This window comes from Fusarium odoratissimum, assembly GCF_000260195.1.
Source record: "Fusarium odoratissimum NRRL 54006 unplaced genomic scaffold supercont1.11, whole genome shotgun sequence".
In the NCBI taxonomy this organism is placed as follows: domain Eukaryota; kingdom Fungi; phylum Ascomycota; class Sordariomycetes; order Hypocreales; family Nectriaceae; genus Fusarium; species Fusarium odoratissimum.
The window spans coordinates 555,638-579,190 of NW_022158697.1; the positions used below are offsets into that span (position 1 = coordinate 555,638).

Here is a 23,553-nt window from a genome sequence, read left to right on the forward strand (position 1 = left end):
AGTTGAGGGCCAGCAATTGAAGACCTAGATCTTACCCAAGCGCCAGGTAGACGGTGCGCAGTAAGAGGTGAAATTAGCCAAGGACAATATCCTTGGTAATTTATGAGCATATCACCATAAGCTTTAGGAGAACCATCAGAAGGGTTAGGGCTGAGAAGACCAAAGCTTAGTCTTGGAATACATCGACTCATCATGAAAGTGTCCATACCTAGCCATCAGGCTTGCCCGACTTACACGAGGGATATCTCGAGTGGCAAATGATCAAGGCACTGTTGGGCGACACCTGGAGATATTGGATGTCGACAACATGAGATGTTAGCGCCGGGAATCATTCTAGAATGTTATCCCCATCCAAAAGCTAAAGCTACGGCTTCTTGCTTCCGGCCATTTCCAGATACAGCAAATACCATCCCGGCATCGCCAAGCCGAAGGGTGACCAACAGTGACAAGTGGATGGACATTGACTTGAACAATTCCAAGAGGCAGTGCAACTGATCACACGTCCCTCACCCAATGACATTACACGTCCAACAGCGCTCGAGTTATCCTCTTCTGGACTTGCGCTCATGATATGATTGGTCAGGGTCGGTCAGTAGCTCTGCCGAGTCTCCGTGGGTGAAAGAGTCCAGTGGTCATGGAAACCAACAACAATCGGGCGTAATGACAAGTGTTAGCCAAACTATCGTGGCCGTTTATCCTCAAAGAGGCGGAGTAGATTCAGGGATCTGCACTATTTGCCTCTGGTCCTGGGGCTAGTCTCTCGTCTTGTTGAAGCTATCTCCGAGAATGGACCACGGTTCAACAACATTGACGTGAGAAGACATCGCCCTGTGAGGCAGAAACAAAAGTCATTACCGTATATGTCATTCGAGTAATGCTTGGCCAACGCACATCGTTACCGGGTTCACCAAAGCCGAGAGCTTACCAAAAGTCTTGGCCATATCATGGATTTGAGCAAACGTGTCTTATTCCCATAGTTCAATTCAGAAAGCAAATATCGACACTGACGAACCCTCCATCGTTAGAGTTCAGGTTAAACCCTCAAATGGCTTGTGATTGTCATTTCCTGATTTGATAATGCCTCGTCCCATATCCCATCGCGTTGGTCGTATTCCCGCGACGAAATCAAGAGCTCTTTCTCATGCAGGAGCCTAGCGGCACCTCCAAGCCTTGCGCCCCACAAGTCCCTTCCGGTAAGATCATGTAGGCGAATCATAAATCACCGCCAAGGGGGCTGCATGCCACACAGACTCCACAATGTGGAAAGTAGATCGCTCTTTCCCCGTGTCACCTGTGCACCAGCTCAGGGTTCCAGGCTACAGGGGTAGAGGGGTAAGAAAACTTCAGAAGTATTAGTTTAGATGACAAAAATACTTAGGTAAGTTTAGTATAAATTTAGTGGGCCTTGGACTAGTCATTTTTGGCATCTTGCCCTCGGGTCGGAAGTTTTCTTGCTCCCTGATGCCTGCGCCTGCATCTGCACTGCACGAAGCTTGGGTTGTGTCGGGTGCGACTTCCAATGGGGTCGACGTCACCTCATTGACTTGGTGTTAGGTCGTAGCTCTGAAGGAAGGATGTATGAGCTGAGCTTGAGGGTGGGTTGAACCTGCCCGACAACATTAAATAACACCCTCTCCCCGCCTCCAACGTGAAACATTTGCATCTTGTCACTGACATTCCATCACCTAACAAAACAACATTGATCATCGGGTATCTTGCAACTTCTTTGATCAACCCTAAACAACTTTCAAGTAAACCATTTCTCGAATCAACACAGCACACTTCACAATCCACAATGTCGTCCACTGAGGGCATGATCAACGGCGGAAGCTCTTCCGCAAACCCAACTAAGGCTCCTGTGATGGAGGGCAACGGAGGCTTCATGGCACAGCACAAGATGGCAGTTGAGCCTCCCAAGAAAGAAGATCTCCAGCGCAGTTATGCGACTGTTGTTGAGAACGATGCCAACCCCAAGGGCTGGTATGGTTCGATGAGTGAGTATCAAGGAAATCATGATATTGACACTTCGGCTAAAACCTCTAGTGAACGCTCTCGGAACTATCATTGGAACCATGGGTGCCGTTCCCTGCTGCATCATCTGCCCCAACCCCTTCAAGGAGGTCAACCAGGGTAACGTCGGCCTCGTCACGAAGTTCGGAAAGTTCTACAAGGCCGTCGATCCTGGTCTGGTTAATATCAACCCTCTCAGCGAGCGACTTATTCAGATCGATGTAAAGATTCAGACCACAGAGGTGCCCGAGCAGATTTGCATGACGAAGGACAACGTTACTCTTCGCTTGACCTCAGTTATCTACTACCACATTGTCTCCCCTCACAAGGCTGCTTTCGGTATCAATAACGTGAAGCAGGCTCTCATGGAGCGCACTCAGACCACTCTCCGGCACGTCGTCGGTGCTCGCGTTCTTCAGGATGTCATCGAGCGCCGTGAAGAGATTGCTCAGTCCATTGGAGAAATCATTGAAGACGTCGCCGCTGGATGGGGTGTTCAGGTTGAGAGCATGCTCATCAAGGACATTGTCTTCAGTCAGGAGCTGCAGGAGTCACTCTCTATGGCTGCTCAGAGCAAGCGTATCGGTGAAAGCAAGATCATTGCCGCTAAGGCTGAGGTAACATTCTACCTCATTTTTCACTTGGTCACATATGACTAACATACTCCTCCTAGGTCGAATCCGCCAAGCTTATGCGACAAGCTGCCGATATCCTGAGTTCGGCTCCTGCCATGCAGATCCGATACCTCGAGGCTATGCAAGCCATGGCCAAGTCTGCTAATAGCAAGGTTATCTTCTTACCTGCTGCTAATCAGACCATGGGCAACGCTCTCAACGCCGCCATGGCCAACCAGACTGGCGAATCCAGCGCTCGTGCCCTGGATAACGAAAATGACTTTGGAGGTCAGGACCCAGGTTTCCAACAGGCCATGAACGCCCGCGTCGTGGAGAACATCTAATCACGGCGTTCTTCCCTCGTGCGTATCACTTGAGGCAATGGGCTAACGCTTGAGGGTTCCCGTTTCGGGTTCTAGCCTGGTCTACTTGATTTCGGAAGCATTGCCTCGACTGCTCTCTTCTCGTCTTCATCAGAGCTACACCCCAGCTTTGCCCGTCTAACTCAACTGAATGACCTGTCACGTTTTTGCTTTCGACGCTGCACTCTGATACCCATCTCAACAACAATCGCCACCGCTCATTGCGCTTCTTCACTTTTAGTGTATGTATTCTACTTTCTTCTTCTATCGAGGGAGTGGTGGTGGATAGGGGTGGTGTCTTGTGCCTCTTCTTTTTGGTGATGGATACCCTTGGTTTGCTCAGATGAGCATTTAATGAGGATGGTTTCTGAATGATCCCTTAACGTCATGGAAAATACCCAATCGCTATGAATATACCCTTTTCCTTCTGATATTGCTGTGTTGGTGAAAGTGTTTCGTCTGATTGTGTGCCTGAAGACTCTGCCGGCTGTAGTGGCCTGAGAAACTTGGGGTGGCTGGCCTCAGAACATAAAAACAACTAAAAGCTTCAAAATTCATGGACCCTAAAATTGCCTGAGTTTTATGCTAGATTTACTTAACTTAGGTAACTTTAGTACGTTTAGGTAAATTTAGGATAGTCTTGATCTTTGTACCTCTTCTACGATACGATGACCATCAACAAATACTTCAACCCACTCGTATATATAGAAAATGGACTAGATATCACGTTGCTCGACGATTCATGATCACGATTTCAACTCATTTAGCAATCACAATATCCAGGGCAGGCCAAACTTGAGGATTAACTTTTAAACTTGACAATTTTCTCTTCTATATCCCTCTGTTCACCCTCCCGTAATGATACATCAAAGCATAGTAATTCCTCTCCAGAAGTCACCGCGCATCCACCCAGGGGACGGGGAGGGGACAGAGGGTCAAGTTGAAAATACGAAAAAGGGATAAAACCAAATCACGCCAATATGCCCTCCACCCAAACGCCAGCCAGCCAGGAAACAAGGTGCGGGCAGAAGATGCCATGCCAGGAGTCTCTCAGGTATCATATATCTACACATCGGGAACCGTCCAATAGTCTGTTGTTGGGTTGACTTGAAATATGATCTTTCGTTTTGGAGCGGGTTCGTCGTCAGTGTTTAGACGAGTACGAGTAAAGCAGGTAGGATGAGATTGGTTAACCTCAAAGTCCTACAATTGTGTCCGATTCAGCATCGTCACGACTTGCGCCGTGGACGTTTACTTGAGGGTCTCTAAGCCTCAGAGTGTCGCTTCTTCTTCTTCTGCTTCTTCTCCTTCTTGGGCTCCTCGTCTTCTGAGTCGTCGTGCTTGCGCTTCTTCTTGCCATCAGTCTCTTCGGCGGCGGGTTGCGACTTGGAAGGTGTAGCCTTCTCCTCGGCCTTTCGCAGCTTCTTGAGTTCCTTCTTGCTGATGACCTTGGGTGTGCCATCGGCGTTCAGCTCAACGTCACCTCGCTCGTACTTGCGCTTGAACTTCTTGACTGAGATACCGGCCTCCTCGGCAAGGCGCTCGTAATCGGCCTCGGAGAGCTTCTTGGGCTTGCCAGGAGTGGCAGCCTCGTCGTCGCTGTCATCCTCAGCATCCTTCATCTCCTCGTCAACCTCCTCGATGAGCTTCTTGGCCTTCTTGAGCTTCTTTGCGGGGGTAGCTTCGTTGGTCTCCTCATCATCAGCAACACCATCGGCGTCACCGTTGTATCGGCGGGTCTCCTTGAGAGTGAACTGACCAGCACCAACAATCTCACCAGAGGGGGTGACGTTGGCGCCCTTGGGTAGAAGAGGCTTGCCCTCGAGCTTGCGGAGGTGGTTCTCAAGCTTGATGCGGTTGCTGAGACCAAGGATAGCGCGCTCCTCCTCATCAGCGTCGTCTTCGGCATCACCTAGGGCATCGACACGGAGACCTAGAGCAGCCTTGGCAGACAGCATACGAGCGATCTTACCCTTGTTTCGGCCGGTCGCCTGACCGATGAGTGAAGAGTGGTAGATGAGACCGTACTTAGGTGTATCGTGCTTAGTCTTGAGAGCGCGGAAGAGAGCCTTCTCGGCACCGAGAATCTGGATGGTGGAACCAGGAGACTTGGCCAAGCTGATGAGAGAGCCAGCGTGGGCAATGAGACGTGCACCGACGAGGTAGCCGACGAGAGCAGTCAGGTTGGGAGCGATAGCGCGCATGCGGCTCTCGAGGTACGAGGACAGCTGTGTTCGGTAGTTGGAGTAGACAATGACCTGGTCAGCCAGGAGCTTAATGTTGTCAAGATCCTCATCGGTGATCTCGGTACCCATGCTGATCTCGGCGGCAGCCTTGATGGAAGTCTCAATCTCCTCGGGAAGAATCTCAGAGAGGTCGCTATCGGCAATGTTGGTGCGCATGCCAACAGCAAGAATGACGCGAGCGTAAGCCAAGTTGTCGTTGAGAATCTTGGCCATCTCAGGGAAGTGCCATCCGTACCACTCCTTGGTTCGCATAGCGTAGACGTTGAGCTCCTTGTCGAGGTCGTCGAGAAGCTTAATAGCCTGGATGATCATGGAGTCGACCTTATCGGCAGAGAACTTGAGCTTGTGACGCGACATGGAGTGAGAAAGACCCAGGGCCATGCGGTCAAAGTTCTCCTCGAGCAGACCAGGGATAAGGTTGGGCAATCCACCTCGAATGCCACGGAAAAGGTCCATGGTGTTGGAGCCAGAAACAGGAGAAATGTTGAGCGAGGGCATGTTAGAGATGGCAGTGCCCAGCTTCATATCGGCGACGGCGAGCGAAGCCTTCTTCTCGGACTTCAGGTCGTCGAGGAGTTGGGTGAGAAGCTCAGGGACCTTGCCCTCCTTGAGAGACGCAGCTTCTTCGAGAGCGGTAGCGGCGCTGTCGAACTTGACAAACTTCTTGAGCTTGAGCCTATTAAGGGGAAAGATGTCAGCTAAACTCTTGATGGTATTTCGCCATTTGGCGATGGTCCACTCTGCCATTGAAGACATTTTCGGGTGCTCAATGGCATAGGTTTTCGCAAATAAAAAATGTTCAAAAAACTTACATCTCAACGACCTTCTCAGGTCGTCCAAGCTCAGCAGCGAGTTCCTCGTTCTTGAGCATCTTCTTATCAGTAGCCTTGAACAGGCCATAGCTACCAATTGTTAGCCCATGCCTTGGTAGACCTTTACCTGCCTCGCCATCATGAATTGATGGTCGAGATCAAGAGCAAGAGTCGCGACTTACCCTGCCGGCGTCTCGGCAAGCACAAAGAGCGACATTGTGAATTAGTTTTGGTTCCTTCCTTCTGGTCTCGCTCTATTCGATTGGCGTCGTGGCTTCCTCGCGAGGCACAGTCCGGTTCGTTGTGCGCGGCTGCGAAAGGAAAGATCGAGGGTGGGCTGGCGATGGAAAAATTTCAGATGAAGCTTGGGAAGGCTCCACTCAATTTTTTTGGTCTTGGTTCTGGCGCGGAAAGTGTGATGCAGGTTCTTCGGCTGCCGGAGCTACTTGGTTCCGGTTTCTGCATCAGGTACGTACCCCCAGCCACTGACTCCTGGCCACTCACGTGTCGACGCTCGCGACAGGATGTCTGGGCAAGCTTGCGTCGCAGGCTGAGGTTTGTTAGGCGGCCAACTTAAACAATCCAGTTGATTCATCGCCTCGGCCACGAAGACGCCCTATTGCCCTCAAGACCTGAAATACGATAGATCAAGGCCGACCGAACTACCACGAACGAGAATCAAGATGGAGGGTCTTCTCTACAACGTCAACGGCGGGTGCGTATTAGCTTGAAGATGGAGCTTCATACGAGTGGTTCTGGAGACTAATCATAAGGAACAGCTACGTCGAAGGAATTGTCCGAGGCTACCGCAACGGTCTTCTCACAGGCGCTGCCTACAACAACTTGACTCAATGCGAGACGATTGATGGTACGCGACGATGACTTCATCACCAACTCCAGTATACTAACGACTACAAGATCTCAAGCTTCAGCTTGGCCCTTCATATGGCGATTTCCTCGCTTCCCTACCACCTAACCCCTCGACTTCAGCTCTCGCGGCCAAGACCACCGACAAGCTCATCTCAGAGTTCCGATATGTGCGCGCTCAAGCTGTCGGCTCACTTGCTACCTTTATGGACTACGTCACCTACGGCTACATGATCGACAACGTCGCCCTTCTCATCACAGGAACCCTTCATGAGCGGGATACCCGTGAGCTTCTTGAGCGATGCCATCCTCTGGGATGGTTCGAGACTATGCCAGTTCTCTGCGTTGCTACAAACATCGAGGAACTTTACAACAGTGTGCTTATCGAGACCCCTCTTGCCCCATACTTCAAGGGCAGTCTTAGCCACCAGGATCTCGACGAGTTGAACATTGAGATTGTGCGAAACACACTCTACAAGAACTACCTTGAGGACTTTTACAACTTTGTCAACACTCACCCTGAGATGGCTGGTTCACCCACTGCTGAGGTCATGTCTGAGATTCTCGAGTTCGAGGCTGACCGCCGAGCCATCAACATCACACTCAACTCTTTCGGCACAGACCTTTCCAAGCAAGACCGTAACAAGCTCTACCCCAACTTTGGCAAGCTTTACCCTGAAGGAACTCTCATGCTCTCCCGAGCTGAGGACCCTGAGGGTGTTCGTCTGGCAGTTGATGGTGTTCATGACTACAAGTCTTTCTTTGACACCATCTCAGTCGGTGGCGGGCCCTCAGGGCCTGGAAACATGGGTGGCGGCGCTGGTGAGACCAAGACCCTGGAGGATATGTTTTACCAGAAGGAGATGGAGATTTCCAAGAAGGCTTTCACCAGGCAGTTCACTCACGCCATTGTCTACGCTTGGGTAAAGCTCCGAGAACAGGTTAGTAAATCCAACATGAGTACCTCTCATCAGACTAACAAACCACAGGAAATCCGCAACATTACCTGGATTGCCGAATGCATAGCTCAGAACCAGAAGGAGCGCATCGGCAACTACATCAGCGTCTTTTAAATCGAGTATGAGTATTGGCATCGTTTTCATTTTTAGCAGGATTTTGTGTAGTATAGCAGCAACTGAGCTCGTAATGGCACGGATTAGTTCCCACACTGGCGCAAAGGACAGATAGGTAGATGCAAAAGGCGGCATCGTCGCTCCATCTTTCAGGTGGCTTGTATTGTACATAGAGAGAAACAAGTTATTCTACAAAATCATCTCAGCTCTCGCCCTGTCTTACAGCGAGATCTGGTCCTTCCATGTCGCAGGTGAAAGACCCAGCTTCTCAACCATGTGAGTCCATCGCTCACTTCCCCTCTCCTTGCGGTCCATGTACTTCATCAGCTTTTGCCTTCGGTGCAGCAATAATCTCAAGTTTCGCTTGTTGTGCTTATCCTTGTATCCTCTGTTGATCTGCAGAGCCTGAGAGAGGTTGTTGATCTTGGTTGTTAAGATAGCAATCTGGACCTCGGAGCTGCCTGTATCAGGACCGCTTCGGGGTGGCATGTCCACTTTGTTGGGATGAATTGACTTTGGCTTGCCCTGCAGAACCAGGTCTGTATTGTGACGACCAAATTCCTCAACGATTCGTCTCACGTTGGCGTGGAAGCGGTCCTTTGCGCTGCTGTTACTGAGCGATGTGATACGGCGCAGAGCCTCAATAGCCTTCTGGTGGCGCTGCTCGTGTTGCTTCGTCTTATCCTCTCCCCTTCCGGGTTCCATCTGTGACTCGACCACGCCGATCATGGGCTTGGTAAGGGTATATGCGTGCTTGGCAGCCTCAGTGAGTTCTGAGTCGGTAAGGAAGTAGTTTCGTAGTTCCGGAGATGTCGGTAGCTCATGTGCTTCGGCGAGCGGGTTTCCACTTCCATCCACAGGAACACGGGATGTAGCCTCTTGGCCAGCCGATTCAAGAGACTCTATAAAGGGAGTTGTCTTTCCCTTGACAGGATCACCCCACGCCTCATCCCTCTCACGGGCGAGCTCCTCACGCCGTTGCACATTGGCAGCCTTTCGCTGTTGAGCCTGAGCCCATCGGTAGGGATCCTGTTTCGCCTTGCGCTTCTTCTCACGCTGGGACAAGTTGGCCGTTTGGACGATGGGGAGAAAGTTCGGGGTAGCGGGCTTTGCGGCGGGTCGGAGGCAGACTGAACAATTGATTAGCATTGAAAAATCTAATGGCAATATAAATACATACGGTTCAATGTGCCGAAGCGCGGCAGCGCCGGTATTCTAGGGGGCATGATTGAAGCATGAACCTACTGCTTTGATACAGAGACTGATGGATTGTCGTCCAAAGCCCGCCCCAAATTTTCCTTAGCCCACCCTGCCAATGCCGTACCAAAAGCCCGCTGAGTACCAAAACGGCTTAGCGTTGCCATCACGTGGAGATACTGGACCTTGAACTCTTATCGCCCAGCTAGCCCATGTTTAGCCTAGCGGATTCAGGGCCATCAGGGCTTCCCACCACACACATTTTGGTGGTCTCAAAATTCCGTCGCGAACTTCTCGATTTGCGATTCTTTGCACGCAACACCACAATCCTCTTCGCCGTCACCTTCCAAGCCATCCTTCCTTTTCGTCACCCAAGACAAGAGAAGATAATCCGTCAAGATGGCTCCCTCCAACCTGCCCGCCCTCTTCAACGCTACCAGCCAGGACATTGAGACCCTCCTGGCTGCTCAGTGCCACCTCGGCTCCAAGAACCTCCAGGTTCACATGGAGAACTACCTCTGGAAGACCCGTGCCGATGGTGTCAACGTCATCAACGTTGGCAAGACCTGGTATGTTTGAATTGGAATTTTGGTGGAATTTTTGGGCTTCAAGATTGTTCAGAGGGAGGGTTGAAAGCGCATGTTCGAATTGCGAAAAAATGAAGCTATTCGGAGGAGGGGCAGACAATCTTGAAACCAAAACACCAAATGTTTTCGCGCACAATTGCTAATGGCGCATCTTACAGGGAGAAGATCGTTCTGGCTGCCCGTATCATCGCTGCCGTCGACAACCCCGCCGATATCTGTGTCATCTCTGCCCGTCCCTACGGTCAGCGTGCCGTCCTCAAGTTCGCCGCCCACACTGGTGCCACCGCCATCGCTGGTCGCTTCACCCCCGGTTCCTTCACCAACTACATCACCCGATCTTTCAAGGAGCCCCGTCTGATCATCGTCACCGACCCTCGCACCGACGCCCAGGCCATCAAGGAGGCTTCCTACGTCAACATCCCCGTCATTGCCCTCGCCGACACTGACTCTCCCACCGAGTACGTTGACGTTGCCATCCCCACCAACAACAAGGGTCGCCACGCCATTGGTGCCGTCTGGTGGATGCTCGCCCGTGAGGTCCTCCGTCTCCGTGGTACCATCTACAACCGCGAGACCCCCTGGGACGTCATGGTCGATCTTTACTTCTGTATGTTCCCCATCAACTGACACCAGCAATACATACTAACAACTCGCAGACCGTGACCCCGAGGCTGAGGCTGAGGACAAGGTTGAGGAGGAGAAGCTCCCCGGCGCTGACGAGGAGGGTCCCGCTGCTATCGAGTCCGGCTTCCAGAACTCCGCTGGTGCTGACTGGGAGACTCCCGCCGCTGGCTTCGCTGGTGCCACCGGTGCCGCTGCCCCCGGCTGGGACGGTGCTGCCGGTGAGGAGTGGGGTGCTGCCCCCGCCAACACCGAGTGGGCTGCTTCCGCCGAGGCCCCCAAGGAGTCTCAGTGGTAGTGTACTGAGCCCCAGGAGGGTGATGGCCAGGGACACCAAGAGCCTGCCATTGACTGGTAAAACAAGAATTCAAAAAAGAGGATACCAAAACAAATTCAAAACAGAGATTGAATTTGAACACTTTTGGAACGGTTTTACGACGAGAGAGAGAGAGAGCAGAAAAGCGTGTGGATGTGTGTTGTGGTTCAATCAAACTATTCGACAACGTTAACCTTTTCCTTCCCCCCCTTTCGATAACACAATTCTTCTTGCTGACTATCTTACGAATTAACATCCGTGGGAATTGAGGTTTTCAACTCGGCGGTGCTAATGAGGGAAAGATACTCTCCTCCTTGTTTTGGGATGGAGAGGGAAAGCCCTGCGCTGCTGAAGGGATGGACTTGATCGTTATCCCGCCTCGTTTCTATGGAATTTGTATTGATGCGAGAAAAGTCAAAATATGAGTCGTCTGACCTGGGTTTGCCCATGACATGATTAAGTGCAGTAAATATGCCTGTGAAGTCTTGTGTTTATTGGTAAAACTTCTGTAGGCCAAGTTGGTGATGATCAGTACTTGAACCGGCGTCATCAAGGATGTGAATCATCTATCACGTAGTTAACAGCATAAGAGCTCACAAAACACAGAACCAACTCATCGTAAACATGGTATCAATTGTCAATCCTCACTACATCTACTCATCCTAATCCCTATGATATATCAACAACTAACTCCCCTTATCCCCGCCTATCGTTAACACTAATTAAAGTGAATCCAAAATTGGCCGTTCTATTAACTGAGAAACCAAAAAAAGGAACAAGACGCAATATGACGCTTGCGCAGTGCGGGTATGATCAAAAACCAGGATAAGAGAAACCCTCATAGATGAATCGTGCGAAATACACAAAAAAAAGCTTGCCCAACTCCTTGCTTTGTGTCCCAGATGCTGTTGATTGTAATGATGATTATGTTGTATGTCTTGGGAGAAAAGAGAAACTCCTGGTGGGGTGGTATGTGAACGAGTTATGAGATGGGTATAATGTGAAGGCATGCTGGTTATGCTCTTCTTGTGGTGTTGAAACATAGGAAATGAAACGCCGTTTGGGTCGGTGAGTCATAAATCGTTATTATCGTTCCCGTATGTGTATGAATTGTGAAAATGTGGTAGGTAAACCACATGGTTGTGGAGTTTATTCGAGCATTTCCGAGTGACGTCGAATGTCCTCGTCGCTCAAAGCGCTCATCCAGAGACAGCGTTCAGTGATGCCTTCAATGGGCTGGAACTTGTATCGGGTGCTAGCCTCCAACAACCTAAGCAGTGTCTTGACAACAGAGGCCGCAATGCGACATCGTTCAAAGTTGATCAGGGGAGGCGTTGTAGGTGAACCAGCCATCTCAGATGGTCGCTGAGCATTGTAAAGCAGATCATGGGTGTAAATGCCGACGAAGGGAATGCAGCCTTGGTCAGAGCCGACCTCCATCTCCGCACGTAGGTTGTAGAAGTTGCGCATGGGGGTGACCAGCTTCTCAAGGTCTTGCAGTGTCTTCAGGTCTTGAGGAGCGACATGCTGCCAGGTCTTGGTGAGTCTAGCGACTTCGTTACTCGACAGGGCGATGGTGAGCTGAGCGAGGGTAGCAAAGTTGCGGTAACGGCGACAGTGAGTAGCGATATGAATGTACTTGGTGATGCATCGTACTCTCTCCTCCAGGCCTTGCGTCAGGACAATCTCAGATATGGCCCATTTGACCATGATGTTAAAGCGCGCAATGACTACTTCAACACCATGGGCGTCAGAGTTGCGAAGGAAGTCAACCCACGAGCGAGAGTCGCTATGGGCAGCATCCTTCCAGTTCATGTCAATGAGTTCCTTCCAGTCAATCTCGTTCAGCGCGTCCTTTTCGATGAGTGTGAACTGTTGAGCGAGAATCTCTGAGTCAAAGGCCAGGATGAATGGCAAGTGAGCAGAATACTTGTTGCTCTCGAAGGAGTTCACCTTAGCAACTTGACGAAGTGCATCGGCTGATGTTTGATCAGCTGTCTGAACGTACGCAGCGGTAGGCGTAGTCTCTGGAGTTGGAGGAAGAGGCTTCTGGCCCCAAACTTGATCCTCATGTAACTCAGGGACTGTGAAGCAGTGAGGAGGAGACATCTCCAGTGCTTGCACCAAAGTCATGGGAGGAGAAGGAGGCTTGCGGTTAGGAGGTGGAGCGGGCGAGCCAAGGGGATGAGCAGGGAGCTTCACTCGAGGCAAAATACCATCGCCGTATTCAGAGTCGTCGTATTCGAGGGCTTCTGCAGACATCTCCGATGAAAGATCGCTGTCATCGTCAAGGAAAGATTGGTCCTCATCCACTGACGGAGCAGTGTTGCCGGGTTTGATGCCTTCAATGCTCCGAGTCTTCTCAATAAAGTCGTAAGAAGCATGCTGCGAGTCGCCTCCATCTTCGGTATACAAAACGGTCTTGTGTGGTCGAGGCGTTGTTTCTTCATCTGAGCCCTCGAGGATGGACATGTTGGTCCAAGGACGACCCTTTGCCGAGTCTCGATCAAGGATGGGGACAGAAGAGTACGACTCGCGCGAAGAACCAGTCAAGAATGATCTCGCTTCGGTTGTAGGTCTCTCAGGCGAAAGGTTCTGCTCTTGCGGCTCAATCAAAGGCTCTGGTTCACTATCCTCAGGGTCCAGCATGAATGTCTCCCTGACCATCAGCTCTTGTTCATGGTGATTCCTCTTGCGATCCACTTCTGACTGCTCTGAAGTGAGTATGACCTCGCCAATTGTCTGAGGGGGAGCTTGAAGGCTGACAGCCGATTTGTGTGACTTCTTCTCGGGGAGCTTGCCCTCAAGCTTGGCTAAAGCAGACTCGATTCCACCGTCGTCATCATCATCCGGGATTTGAGCCAGTTTCTGTGCCTCTTTTTCGAACGAGGGGCGCATAGCTGGCTTGGATGAGTGGGTGCTGAATAGTGAAAGCTCTCGCTTCGGTTTGTCTGCAAGTTGTCCGACAGAGAAGGCCTCACTTCTAGGCTGCACGTACTCAATGGAGACAACTGAGCCTTGGCCGAAAGAACCACGTCCAAAAGACGCCACCCGAGGGCTCTGCATGAAAGAGCCACGAATAGACTCGGAATATGTTGTCAATGATCCCACAGATTGCGATCTCCTCAACGTAACAGGGTCCAGCTCTCCCACGTTCGTGGCAGCTCGCAGGTCTCCTCCAGGTCGTCGTCGAAGAATTCGCAGAGGCGGTGGCATAGGCTCCTCAGGCTCAGGTTCCGCGATCGATTGTGCAGAGACTGTTGTGGCATCGAAGCTCTGGACTGTGGATCGGCGAGCGAGGCCGTTTGTGAATGAGCTGCGGCGGCGAAGGATCGAGTTCAAAGACCGATGAGTCCTACCAGATTTGTTGCGTTGGTGGTTCTGATACGACACAGGAGGGCGGTTGCGAGTACTTCGAGCTGCTGTCGAGTGTGAGACTCGGCTGCCATCCTCTGACATGGGTGCGCTGGTGACAGGGGCGAGGGTCTCGAAGTCAGGAACAAATGGTGGCAGAGGATCTTCATCCAACGATGGCCGAACAACATGTTGGTTGAGGAGGTATGAAGATCGTCGAGGTGTGTTTCCGCCATTGCCAGCAGGAGGAGTAGAGGGAGGAGTTGGATCGCCTCCCGTCAACTTAAAAGTATCCGCGAAGGCCTCAACAGAAGCATTGCTGTTAGGAATTCGGTGGAGAAGCGATGGGTCAAAAGGTGTTGTGTCATCCACAATCACAATGGATTTGCTGCCTGTAGTAATAGCCATGTCGCTAACCGGTCGATGTCTATGTTCGTGTGTAATATGATCATAGGTGGTTGTATCCATATGAGCAGCCGAGTAGTGAAAGTCCCCGGTAGGAGTTAAAGATGGGTTAGGAGACATTGGTGGTGGCAATCCGCGACGATCAGCTTCAGCAGCAGCCTCATCTCGTACCGCCTTCTTGAAGTCCTCGACGATCTCAGCACCGAGCAAGTCAATTCTGACAGTAGGGCGAGCACCATTAGGTCTATGGCGGCTCTGAGGTACGACAGCCGTTCCAGGGATGCGATTCGTTACTGCGCCACGGGGACCAATGTTGCCAAGGCTAACGAGGCTCCCCTGAGTGGGAGACATGCCTTGTCCCCTAGTGCTCAAGGCTCTTCGAACGGTTCCCAGTAGCTTCTTCATACCGTGTCCAGACATCGCGCCAGCGGGTATTCTTTCCTTAACAAGGCTTCGACTTTCAGGGTGAAGGTTGGGTGAAGGTACCAAGCTGGTAGAAAACTCATCCGGTTCCACATCGACAAAAGCCTGGCCAGGAGGTAACAAATTTCCTCGGACAAGACTTCCTCCATATGGGGCTGTCATCATGAACTCTTGATCCTTGAATGACAGTTTATCCGTGCTGTGTTCTCGCAGAGAATCGGTCAAACTGTTGTTGCGCTTGTGAGCAGCTTGGGGTCGTACACGCTTGCCAACAAGAGCACGAGGAGTCGTAGCTACTGGTCCAGTATGGTAGCCTGAAGTCGATACAGGGTGAGCACCCAGAGGGTTCGTCTGATGAGGCTGAGCAGGTTTGATCTTGCTTGGGAAAGAGCACGAAATGATATCCATGCTAGTCATGCTAATTGGCGATGTCTGCTGTTCGGCTGAGTCCCTCGCGGTTTGCCGTTCAGGGGTGCTAGGACGGTGCTCAACCACAACAGAATCTCCAACATGGCCAGCTCGAGAAACATCGGCGATGAAACTGGTTCGTTCGGTGGGACTCCTTCTGAGTGGTAGTAGACTTTCGATACGGGGTGTTTCGCCATCATCACGGTCCCAGAAAGATGGATCCAGACTGGGATCACGATGTCCAGCAATACCACCAGGGGTAATAGGAACGCTGGAATCAAGAGTATCGTCGAAATTCGGGCCATCCCAGTATAGTGCGCAAACCCTTCGCCAACACTTCTTCAACTCTCCAAGAATCTTCAGCTGAACCTTTCGAGACCGGTTGCATTGCGAAAGTTCATCCACAAAATCGTTGAGTAGTTCGCAGAAAGTCTGTCGGAGGTTATAATCCACAACGAAGTCGTCCATAAAATAGTTGAGAATCCAGTGCCGAAGGGCAACAAATGTGCGAACGCGAACAACCATGCCTGTCTCATCATCACGAGCCAAAGCCCAGCGCAGTCTTGCAATAAGCATACGAAGAAGATCCACGGGCTCCAGAAACGCTCGGAAAGTCAGGAAGAAGTCTGAGATAAGTTCGTAATCGAGGAAACTGGGTGATGTGATTTCGGCAACGAGACGCGGTGGTGTGGCAGCTATAACAGCACCAGTTGCTGCGGAATATTTGACTAAGGTTCGATCATCGCAGGCCGGCTTAAAAGTGAGATCATCGAACATGGCGGGTTCAACTTTAGAATTCGATTGATAGCTTGGGCGAATGGTTCGAGAAGGTTGTGTAGTTGAAGGAGTCTGAGTCATAGCGGATATATTTCGAGAAATTCGCAACATCGGTACAGCCATAGAACTCGGCCTCCTTGAAGATGTTATATCAGGATGCGAGCTATTTAGCACTCCCTGAGGTCGGCTCAGTAGCGAGGCGCTACTTGAGCGAAACTCCTCAGTGGGAGCGTACGAGGATCCACGAATCATTGGTGTGCCTCTTCCCGTGAATCGGGGAACTCCTATGCGCCACGAAGGTATCGTAATGTCGAGAAGAGGATCAGAAGTCGAATCGAAATCTTCCATAGTCCGAGGTCGGTATTCCTCCAATGGCTTCGAAATGACGATCTTGAAGGCCCCGGGTTCCGAATCTTTCGCAGCGGACACCTCGTGAACCGTGCTATCGGAGAGGGCGCGTCGATGTTTCACGGGCCGGAGCGGATACTGAGAATCGTGATCGAAGTATGATCGGTTACCGTCATAGGGTGATGGTTCCGGTGTTGGTGTCCACTGACTAACGTGAAGTTCACTCGTCTCGTCTTGAAGTTGTTTACTAGAGATCGCATCCAAGCCTGCGGTACTGGGAGGTGTAATCGGAAAGACGAATTGAGGCTGAGGAGTTCGCTGGTACGCAGGGCGAACGGTCGGCCTGGAGAATGAGAGTCAGTCGTTTGTGGAACGCAGATGTCAAAAATACGAGCGAGCGTCGTGTTTCGTGCCAGCCACGTTGCTATCCCCAAGGCGACAGGTAGAAGGGATCACAATAAGAGCTCAGCTAAGACATCTCCCCACAAAGCGCAAGCAAAGACCGCAGAGTGAAGGGAGAGCGGGGATGTGGCTGGTAGTGACATTTCCCAAGGGATAAATGAGGCACTAGATGGAAACACGCGATAAATCAACCCCTCACTTACCTCAAATATATCCGACCATTGTTCCCGACGTTGGCGACAGTGAATTGACGTCCTTCACGACCTGCCGATCCACCGTCTGGAGTTATCTCCCATCGGGACAGACTGCCCTGATTATCTAGGCTGGAATCTGAGTCCTTGAGACTTCGAGTTGTGGGTTTCTTCTGGTGTATTCTTCGTTCTGAGAGAGGAACCAAGGGTTTCGCAACAATAGTCGTGGGCATGCGCGCGGTGTTGGTGGACCTAACAGAAGGCCACTTACTGGGCGTCGAGAAGCCAGGGCTGGTGTTTTCCTTTTTCTTGAGTGCTGCTACGGCAGCAGTCACGTTGGGGGCTGCGACAGCGATAGCGCCTGAGCCGGAACGAGACCTTGACTGATCCTTCGATTTGGTTGACAACGGATCCTTGACAGTAGTTGCAGCTGGAGGAGGTGATGGTATAGGGACTGGGACTGGGGGCGGCGCGCTGAGACCAGACGCTGGTGTCAGCGGGTCCGCGGACGTCGAAGACTCCAGGGCCTCCATGGCACGGCAAGGCCGCTCACAGGCGCGTTGCCTGTCGTCACGTCAGGAGAGGGCAGAGCTGACGGTGCTCAAAGCGATAGAGGAGCTGGCAATCAAGGCATTGAGTTAGCAGCGAGCGTTTCAGAGGTTGAGTAAGTCGGCGCGCATATCGTGGGTTATGCTGGGCGCGCGTGGTGGAGAGAGATCGAGACAAGATGGAAATGAATGGGGAAGGGAAAGAGAGAATAAAGGGAACGCGGCGAGTCCGAACTGGAGAAGTGATTGATATGAAAAGAGAGAGAATTAGTTGGCTTGTGCCATCCCACCATCAACAACATTAGATTGCCATGTTATGCTAGTTAGTCCAAGTGTGCTGTGCACTGTAATTAATTACCAGTAACCAGACCAACCTGAGGCCTGGCGAGACAGACAAGCATGGAGTACCTTGTCGAGTTTCGAACATAGACAATCTTGAAAAGGGTGGATCTGATGTCATAAAGTATCAATAAAACCAAACTTACATGATAAAGCCATAAAGCAAAAAGAGACTCGACTCGATTCTAAGGAAGAGTTGCTGTTGTTGTCGTTGATATTCGAGTGCCGGATAATTTCAATGATCGTCGGAGCAAGACAGTTCAGCTCAATCAGAGACAGAGGGGTCGTGGCTGTAGAGAGAGAATCGAAATAAGAACGTGTAACTTTGTTTAGTGAATAACGGGCACACGATACAACACAATAGACCCTGGTCAAAGCCCTTTTGTCTCTCTCACACACGTTCAAAAAGCAAAGAGAAGGGGAGAGAAAGAAGAAAAGAGACCTTTTTCTCAGAGGCAATTGGGGGAAACTCAAAAACCTCTCTCAGAGAGGCCAGAAAGAGAGAGTGCGGACGGGAGATGGGCCTTGAATGGCGCGGGCTGGACCTGGACTCGGGTTGGCACATGGGATGGGATAGAGGGTGTGGGGCTGTATTAGTCTAGCACTTAAGAATAGCAGTAATTGATTCAGGTCATCTTGTAGCTGTACTGCAATCTCAGTGAGAGTACACTCGAGCTGAAGGTAGAGATACTTTCAACCGCTGTATTCCTCTCAGGGCCGAACCCAGTGGAAGGGTTGCTGGTGGGTTAGTCCAGCTCTCTCCCGTCTTTCAAAGTCGAGTTCATAAGTCTGATTGGCGATTCCAGCTTCAGCTAACTTGACACGAACTGTTTGCCTCAAGCTAAACAAAAGCAGGGAGTCTTGAACAGCAATTCGTATCTCTCTCTCTCTCTTCTCAAGTAACTCATCATAATAGTCACAAGATGAGGTCTTACTTGAGCAAAAAAGCAAAGAGCAGGGTATGTCCATGGCGTTGGTTACCACGCTTCGTCTTCACAAGCCTCGATCGGTACACAAAAGTATCGAGTACCCGCCGTTCATCCCTCAACGGTTCAACCGCTCGGCCCGCGTCGCATACAAAATATCCCCTGCAAACCCCAGCCATTTGCATATCCAAAGGTACTCTGTACCTGCACCTCTGCCATGCTTTTACGTTGCAGCCAGAAAACCCGCCAAAAGTACCTACTACGTAGCGCGGCACACTCGAGTCAATATTCGTACTGATTTTCCTCTGTTGGGCGGCGGAGCTAAGGTGGGAGTTCTAGAGTTAATGCCCAGTTTTGTCGATCAGAGGGGATATCTTGGGTATCAATTCTGATAGAGTTTTTGCAATCTGATCAGAACGTTCCATGAGGGGATTTTCCTGCAGACGTTGGTTGATTGAGGGACTGTACGACAATTACTGCACTATGACTACAGGCGGGGGTTGAGAGCGAAATCGTTCCAGAAAGAGAATCCCATGACCGAGGATGCAGCGCAGCTAATGCATCATGCATGAGCCCATCACTTTTCTACTCTTGGCGTTAGTATCCGTGTGTTTTTATCACAATCAGTCACTATTCTCTCATCTGTTTTCTTCCATCTTGAAACTGACAACATTTGAGAATCATTCCATTTCTCTCTCGCGCGATCTGATCCTCCCTACACGTGCCATGCATCCATGACAAGGCATGAGATCCTTGGAAATCAGACCAAGCCAAAAAGCCTAGGCCGAACTTTAAGCTCTGATTCGACACCAACTGCTTGGGTGCCCGGGGAAGCATCCGTGGGTCTTTTCCTGTCTCGGTAGTCAAGGTTCAGGTCTCGGTCTAACGGTCTAGGGTACAAATTCCAACGAGGTCGATGTCGACTTTAATGCAGAGAATCAATTGTCTTGAAGTTGACGTGTAATTCTGCAGCCTTATCAAGGTCTCACTCAACTTCTCACTCAGCCTTTGTCTTACTTGAAGGACCCGCATCTCGGTAGAAGGTGCATGTTGTGGCCTGTAAATATGCAGTGCTACGATGAATCGCCTTGCATGAGGCTACCTAGTTCGCCGAATAGAGCAAATCGCCGATGCTATTTATTACAATACAACATCCACCAGTCCAAGAGCCATTCGTCACGATATCGTTTTCAGCATCAACATCAACGATAAATATGCGCCAGATCAAAGAACCCATATACCTGCATACTCACTAGCACAAAGAGCCTCCAATGGCCACTCTTGACTCAGCAAACATGCGGTGTACCCGTCCCTTCAACCACTAAATATCCATCACCACGAGTCAGTCAAAGCCTCAATATCCAACCATTTGCCTTGCCGCGGGGTTCCCGTCCGACACCACGCATACAATTCTCTCTTTCAGTACCTATCGATATATTCTTTGTCGCCTCCGCTGCCTCGGCCGAGTCAGGATCTGGAAAGTAGTTCGTAAGTACACTGTAGCTTAAGGCCCGCGCCGATTCCGATGAACCGCTCCGCCCGAGCCCAGCCACTTTTTCTTCTTTCGACTGGTTCATGCTGCTTCTGCGGAATGCGGCATAGTTATCGTTACTTGGCAAGTGGACGAGTATCCATTCTCGCGTGCGTGCTTCAAGGTTCCCATGCTCACGTATTGCCTTTCAGCCGCTTGAAGCGATGGCCATGTGATCGGCTACCTACCTATGTAACATCGCCAATGAGCTACCCTATTACTTTGGATCGCCAACGGAACACAGCAGAGCACGACCGATCATAGCTGAACCCTACCACTGAATGTTGACGGACAGTAAGCAACCTGATAGCAGCATGGCCACGGTATATATGCAAAGAGAACCATGGAGAAGAACATGCCAAAAACACATGGCAAATAGTCAAAGTTTAGGACTGATTAATACTAAACTTGTGTTAAAAGTTACCGAACATAAGAGTACTTCGCAGATATGTAAGGTAGTCAGAACCTGAGCTTTTGTTATACTAAATTATCTAAATCTAGTCTAATTATGTTATCTCTTTAGACCACTAGTCTACCGAGCCCATGAGCCCTGCATCTTGGTCAACACCAAGTTTGAAAATTTATCCGCAAAGGCGGCACTGTCTTGATTCATCCTAGCCTCTGAAATAAATGCAATGATAGGCTTGATGCCGATGCCAACATGGTCTCCTCCTGCATGCTCATGAATACGAGCCAGGGCTTGCTCGATGCTTCCGGCCGGGACGCCGCTCGATGAATGCAGCACTGTTTGCAATTCACGAAGGTTCGAAACTGTAGGCACGCGCACGTCCTTTTCGAAGTCCTTTGCAATATCGAGCTCCTTGAGAACATTGGGTTGAGAGGTCGTTGCTAAGACTAGCAGACGGTGCCCCTGCGTGAGTAGTTAGCTAAAGTGAACGTTGCTACCATATGAATAAAACTTACGTTGATAGGAGGGCTTGTAATCAAAGCAGACAATGTACCGAGGACTGTCATTGAGAAGCGAGGCCCAATAGGGTTCCATCCGATCAGTTGCTCAATGCTATCCAAGATCACTACACTGACAGCGGACTTTTGTGCATCGCTGAAGGTCTTGTGAATAAATTCAGACTTGGCGAAGTCGTCACGGTACCCGGCGAGCTTTTGTGGCGTGATCATTCTGATAAATGGGATGTCTGACAGCTTCGCGATGTGTGCAGCTAGGGCTGTCTTGCCGCTTCCTTGGGCGCCATGAAAGATGATCGAAGAGGTTAGTTTTTCAGAGTCTTCCTTGACCATGTGCGCAACACCAAGCATGTCGTTCAGGATACGTTGAATGTCTGGTGAATAATGAATGATATCCTGAGAGAGAGCCGCCTCTAATTCTGCCTCCGAGGCGCCGTATGCTGGCCTGACCTCGCTGAGAGCCAGTAAGAAGTCGCTCCACTTGACTTTCATGTGCTCGATATCCTTTGTAACAGTGATCTGGTTGGCATCAGTGTGCCGAGAGAATGCACTGGCTGCTGCTGCCTTGACCAGACCAGCAATTTCAGCACCGGAGTAGTTTTTGGTAAGGCGAGCAAGCTCAGCCAAGTCGACGTCGTGGTCCAAGATGTCGTTCTTGGCAAATTTGGAGGTGTGAATCTTGATGATACCAAATCGACCCTCTTCATCAGGAAGAGAGATCTCTAGCTGGACTTCTAGACGTCCGGGTCGTAGCAAAGCCTCGTCGATCATATCCTTTCGATTGGTCATGCCGATCAAAAGGATATTGTTAAGTTTGTCCACACCATCGAGTTTGGCAAGGAGCTGGTTGACAACAGTATCACCAACACCTGTGCCGCCACCAGATCCGGAACCTCGCTGCTTACAAACAGCATCAAGCTCATCAAAGATGATGATGTGAAGACCACTCTCGTCTCCCTTTTCCTTGTACTCTTTCTCTGCATCTGCGAACAGCTTTCTGATGTTCTCCTCGGATTGACCAACAAACTTATTCAGCACTTCGGGGCCATTGACAATCTTAGGTGGATGGGCGTTTAGAGTTTTGCCTAATTGTCGGGCAATCAGTGTTTTACCAGTTCCTGGGGGCCCATAAAGTAGTAGTCCCTTGACGTGATCGATACCCATCTTGGCAACTATACCAGGAGGAAAAATACGAGACGCAAACACACGACGGAAAATGGTAGAGATCTGAGTGTCCAAACCACCAATTCCAAGATCATCAAACTTGAAACTGGGAGCGAAGATGGCGCTGGCGTTGGGCTTGTTCACCGAAGGCTTGAGTTTGAAGCCATCTCCTGTTTTGGCGTGGAAGAACACCTTGCTTTGGGGAATCAGGATACCTCTGGCATTGGGGTCCTGGTTCTTTTGTTCCGCTTCTGAAGACGTGTCCAAACCCGTGAGAACCACGGACTCGACGACGACGAGAAGAGGAATGTTGCGATGGTCCATAAGCATGCGTTGGCCAGGAGCAAGCACTTGGTTCTGGTAGGAGTCTATGAAGAGCTTAGAGAGCTCTTCCTCATCGTAGGGAACGTCTGTCTTCTTGTTTTGGGTTCTGAAAGTGATCGAAAGCTCGACCGTGCCAAGGTAGGCGTCGGAACGAGCGCTGAAAGGATTGTAGATCTCGCCGATGAATTCGTCCCTCATGGTGATGCCGGCCCATGTTCGTTGAGCGTCTGTGAGACTAATACCGCCTCTGGGGAAGCCAGGGATGGGCGTAGCAGTAACGACGTATTCGCCAACGGGTTGGCCTCCACGGATGAGGATGTGATGATCAGAGCCATCTCGGTTGGGAGGGAAGTCTTCGGGTGAGACGGCGCATCTTCACTAGTCATTAGCTTTATCCAGGCTGTTATTATTGCAAAGAGCGGACTTACTTGTTGTTGTAAACGAACTTGGTCCTTAGAGTCTTATCTTCGATTGTCTCAACGTGCAGTCGCGCTGCCCGAGGCTGAGCCCCCTGCTGCCCTGGATGGGGACGATAGGGACGATTCATAGCTAGTAGGAGAGCGAAGTGATGAAATGGTTAGGGAGGTGATTACAGTTGGTGGCGATGTTAAAAGGAGGGACAAGTTTGGGTAAGCAAGGTGTGTTGTTACAATCCCAAAACGCATTCGATGCAGGGGAAGCTATCCACCTTAAGTAAGTCGAGTCCCCTAAGGACAGTTTTAGGTGGCGATCGCAGCTCAATGGCGGGGTCCTGCCTGTGACACAGCCTCTGACACAGGCGGGT

General features: G+C 50.6%; 7 protein-coding genes across 14 annotated transcripts; 3 read left to right on the forward strand and 4 right to left on the reverse strand.

Moving 5' to 3' along the window:
• The first annotated feature begins 1,529 nt into the window (after positions 1-1,529).
• Positions 1,530-5,469, forward strand: FOIG_07647 (uncharacterized protein). Of its 7 annotated transcripts, XM_031207246.1 has the most exons (5): positions 1,664-1,994; positions 2,044-2,627; positions 2,684-2,912; positions 3,044-3,228; positions 3,464-3,806. In XM_031207246.1, the coding sequence occupies exons 1-4, from the start codon at positions 1,796-1,798 to the stop codon at positions 3,055-3,057; spliced, it is 1,026 nt and encodes a 341-aa protein (XP_031062779.1). In that variant the 5' UTR covers positions 1,664-1,795; the 3' UTR covers positions 3,058-3,228; positions 3,464-3,806. The 7 variants fall into 7 exon arrangements, with proteins under 7 accessions (XP_031062778.1, XP_031062776.1, XP_031062780.1 ...); XM_031207245.1 differs by having other exon boundaries at positions 1,530-1,994; positions 3,044-5,469; XM_031207244.1 differs by having other exon boundaries at positions 2,684-3,228; positions 3,464-5,469.
• Positions 1,590-6,474, reverse strand: FOIG_07648 (uncharacterized protein). The gene is made up of 3 exons (XM_031207250.1): positions 6,227-6,474; positions 6,045-6,134; positions 1,590-5,908 (listed from the first exon to the last, which is right to left on the reverse strand). Exons 1-3 carry the CDS (start codon positions 6,259-6,261, stop codon positions 4,252-4,254), a joined length of 1,782 nt encoding a protein of 593 aa, XP_031062783.1. The 5' UTR covers positions 6,262-6,474; the 3' UTR covers positions 1,590-4,251.
• On the forward strand, positions 5,958-8,389 carry FOIG_07649 (V-type proton ATPase subunit D). The gene is made up of 4 exons (XM_031207251.1): positions 5,958-6,759; positions 6,824-6,912; positions 6,963-7,852; positions 7,901-8,389. The coding sequence occupies exons 1-4, from the start codon at positions 6,728-6,730 to the stop codon at positions 7,982-7,984; spliced, it is 1,095 nt and encodes a 364-aa protein (XP_031062784.1). The 5' UTR covers positions 5,958-6,727; the 3' UTR covers positions 7,985-8,389.
• FOIG_07650 (uncharacterized protein) lies at positions 7,979-9,401 on the reverse strand. Its single transcript, XM_031207252.1, has 2 exons — positions 9,165-9,401; positions 7,979-9,114 (listed from the first exon to the last, which is right to left on the reverse strand). Exons 1-2 carry the CDS (start codon positions 9,208-9,210, stop codon positions 8,204-8,206), a joined length of 957 nt encoding a protein of 318 aa, XP_031062785.1. The 5' UTR covers positions 9,211-9,401; the 3' UTR covers positions 7,979-8,203.
• Positions 9,336-11,212, forward strand: FOIG_07651 (40S ribosomal protein S0). The gene is made up of 3 exons (XM_031207253.1): positions 9,336-9,750; positions 9,927-10,375; positions 10,425-11,212. Exons 1-3 carry the CDS (start codon positions 9,581-9,583, stop codon positions 10,685-10,687), a joined length of 882 nt encoding a protein of 293 aa, XP_031062786.1. The 5' UTR covers positions 9,336-9,580; the 3' UTR covers positions 10,688-11,212.
• An 87-nt stretch (positions 11,213-11,299) lies between these two features.
• On the reverse strand, positions 11,300-18,456 carry FOIG_07652 (uncharacterized protein). 2 transcript variants are annotated; one of them, XM_031207254.1, is made up of 3 exons: positions 18,047-18,456; positions 17,026-17,631; positions 11,300-16,763 (listed from the first exon to the last, which is right to left on the reverse strand). In XM_031207254.1, the coding sequence occupies exons 2-3, from the start codon at positions 17,544-17,546 to the stop codon at positions 11,855-11,857; spliced, it is 5,430 nt and encodes a 1,809-aa protein (XP_031062787.1). In that variant the 5' UTR covers positions 17,547-17,631; positions 18,047-18,456; the 3' UTR covers positions 11,300-11,854. The 2 variants fall into 2 exon arrangements, with proteins under 2 accessions (XP_031062787.1, XP_031062788.1); XM_031207255.1 differs by lacking the exon at positions 18,047-18,456 and having other exon boundaries at positions 17,026-17,810.
• Positions 18,457-20,402: 1,946 nt separating this feature from the next.
• Positions 20,403-23,487, reverse strand: FOIG_07653 (vesicle-fusing ATPase). The gene is made up of 3 exons (XM_031207256.1): positions 23,198-23,487; positions 21,282-23,142; positions 20,403-21,228 (listed from the first exon to the last, which is right to left on the reverse strand). Exons 1-3 carry the CDS (start codon positions 23,314-23,316, stop codon positions 20,890-20,892), a joined length of 2,319 nt encoding a protein of 772 aa, XP_031062789.1. The 5' UTR covers positions 23,317-23,487; the 3' UTR covers positions 20,403-20,889.
• Between the last annotated feature and the right edge of the window lie 66 nt (positions 23,488-23,553).

Bases quoted from the DNA above. Each gene is read 5' to 3' on its own strand.
- FOIG_07647 (XM_031207243.1), top strand. From the start codon at position 1,796: ATGTCGTCCACTGAGGGCATGATCAACGGCGGAAGCTCTTCCGCAAAC. The intron at 1,995-2,043 runs GTGAGTATCAAG...TAAAACCTCTAG, and splicing joins GGGCTGGTATGGTTCGATGA to TGAACGCTCTCGGAACTATC. The intron at 2,628-2,683 runs GTAACATTCTAC...TACTCCTCCTAG, and splicing joins TCATTGCCGCTAAGGCTGAG to GTCGAATCCGCCAAGCTTAT.
- FOIG_07648 (XM_031207250.1), bottom strand. From the start codon at position 6,261: ATGTCGCTCTTTGTGCTTGCCGAGACGCCGGCAGG. The intron at 6,135-6,226 runs GTAAGTCGCGAC...AACAATTGGTAG, and splicing joins CTTGCCGAGACGCCGGCAGG to CTATGGCCTGTTCAAGGCTA. The intron at 5,909-6,044 runs GTAAGTTTTTTG...TCCCCTTAATAG, and splicing joins CCTGAGAAGGTCGTTGAGAT to GCTCAAGCTCAAGAAGTTTG.
- FOIG_07649 (XM_031207251.1), top strand. From the start codon at position 6,728: ATGGAGGGTCTTCTCTACAACGTCAACGGCGG. The intron at 6,913-6,962 runs GTACGCGACGAT...AACGACTACAAG, and splicing joins TCAATGCGAGACGATTGATG to ATCTCAAGCTTCAGCTTGGC. The intron at 7,853-7,900 runs GTTAGTAAATCC...AACAAACCACAG, and splicing joins GGGTAAAGCTCCGAGAACAG to GAAATCCGCAACATTACCTG.
- FOIG_07650 (XM_031207252.1), bottom strand. From the start codon at position 9,210: ATGCCCCCTAGAATACCGGCGCTGCCGCGCTTCGGCACATTGAACC. The intron at 9,115-9,164 runs GTATGTATTTAT...TCAATTGTTCAG, and splicing joins GCGCTTCGGCACATTGAACC to TCTGCCTCCGACCCGCCGCA.
- FOIG_07651 (XM_031207253.1), top strand. From the start codon at position 9,581: ATGGCTCCCTCCAACCTGCCCGCCCTCTTCAACGCTACCAGCCAGGAC. The intron at 9,751-9,926 runs GTATGTTTGAAT...CGCATCTTACAG, and splicing joins ATCAACGTTGGCAAGACCTG to GGAGAAGATCGTTCTGGCTG. The intron at 10,376-10,424 runs GTATGTTCCCCA...AACAACTCGCAG, and splicing joins CATGGTCGATCTTTACTTCT to ACCGTGACCCCGAGGCTGAG.
- FOIG_07652 (XM_031207254.1), bottom strand. From the start codon at position 17,546: ATGGAGGCCCTGGAGTCTTCGACGTCCGCGGACCCGCTGACACCAGCG. The intron at 16,764-17,025 runs GTAAGTGAGGGG...CTCATTCTCCAG, and splicing joins AATGGTCGGATATATTTGAG to GCCGACCGTTCGCCCTGCGT.
- FOIG_07653 (XM_031207256.1), bottom strand. From the start codon at position 23,316: ATGAATCGTCCCTATCGTCCCCATCCAGGGCAGCAGGGGGCTCAGCCT. The intron at 23,143-23,197 runs GTAAGTCCGCTC...TGACTAGTGAAG, and splicing joins AAGTTCGTTTACAACAACAA to ATGCGCCGTCTCACCCGAAG. The intron at 21,229-21,281 runs GTAAGTTTTATT...CTACTCACGCAG, and splicing joins TTACAAGCCCTCCTATCAAC to GGGCACCGTCTGCTAGTCTT.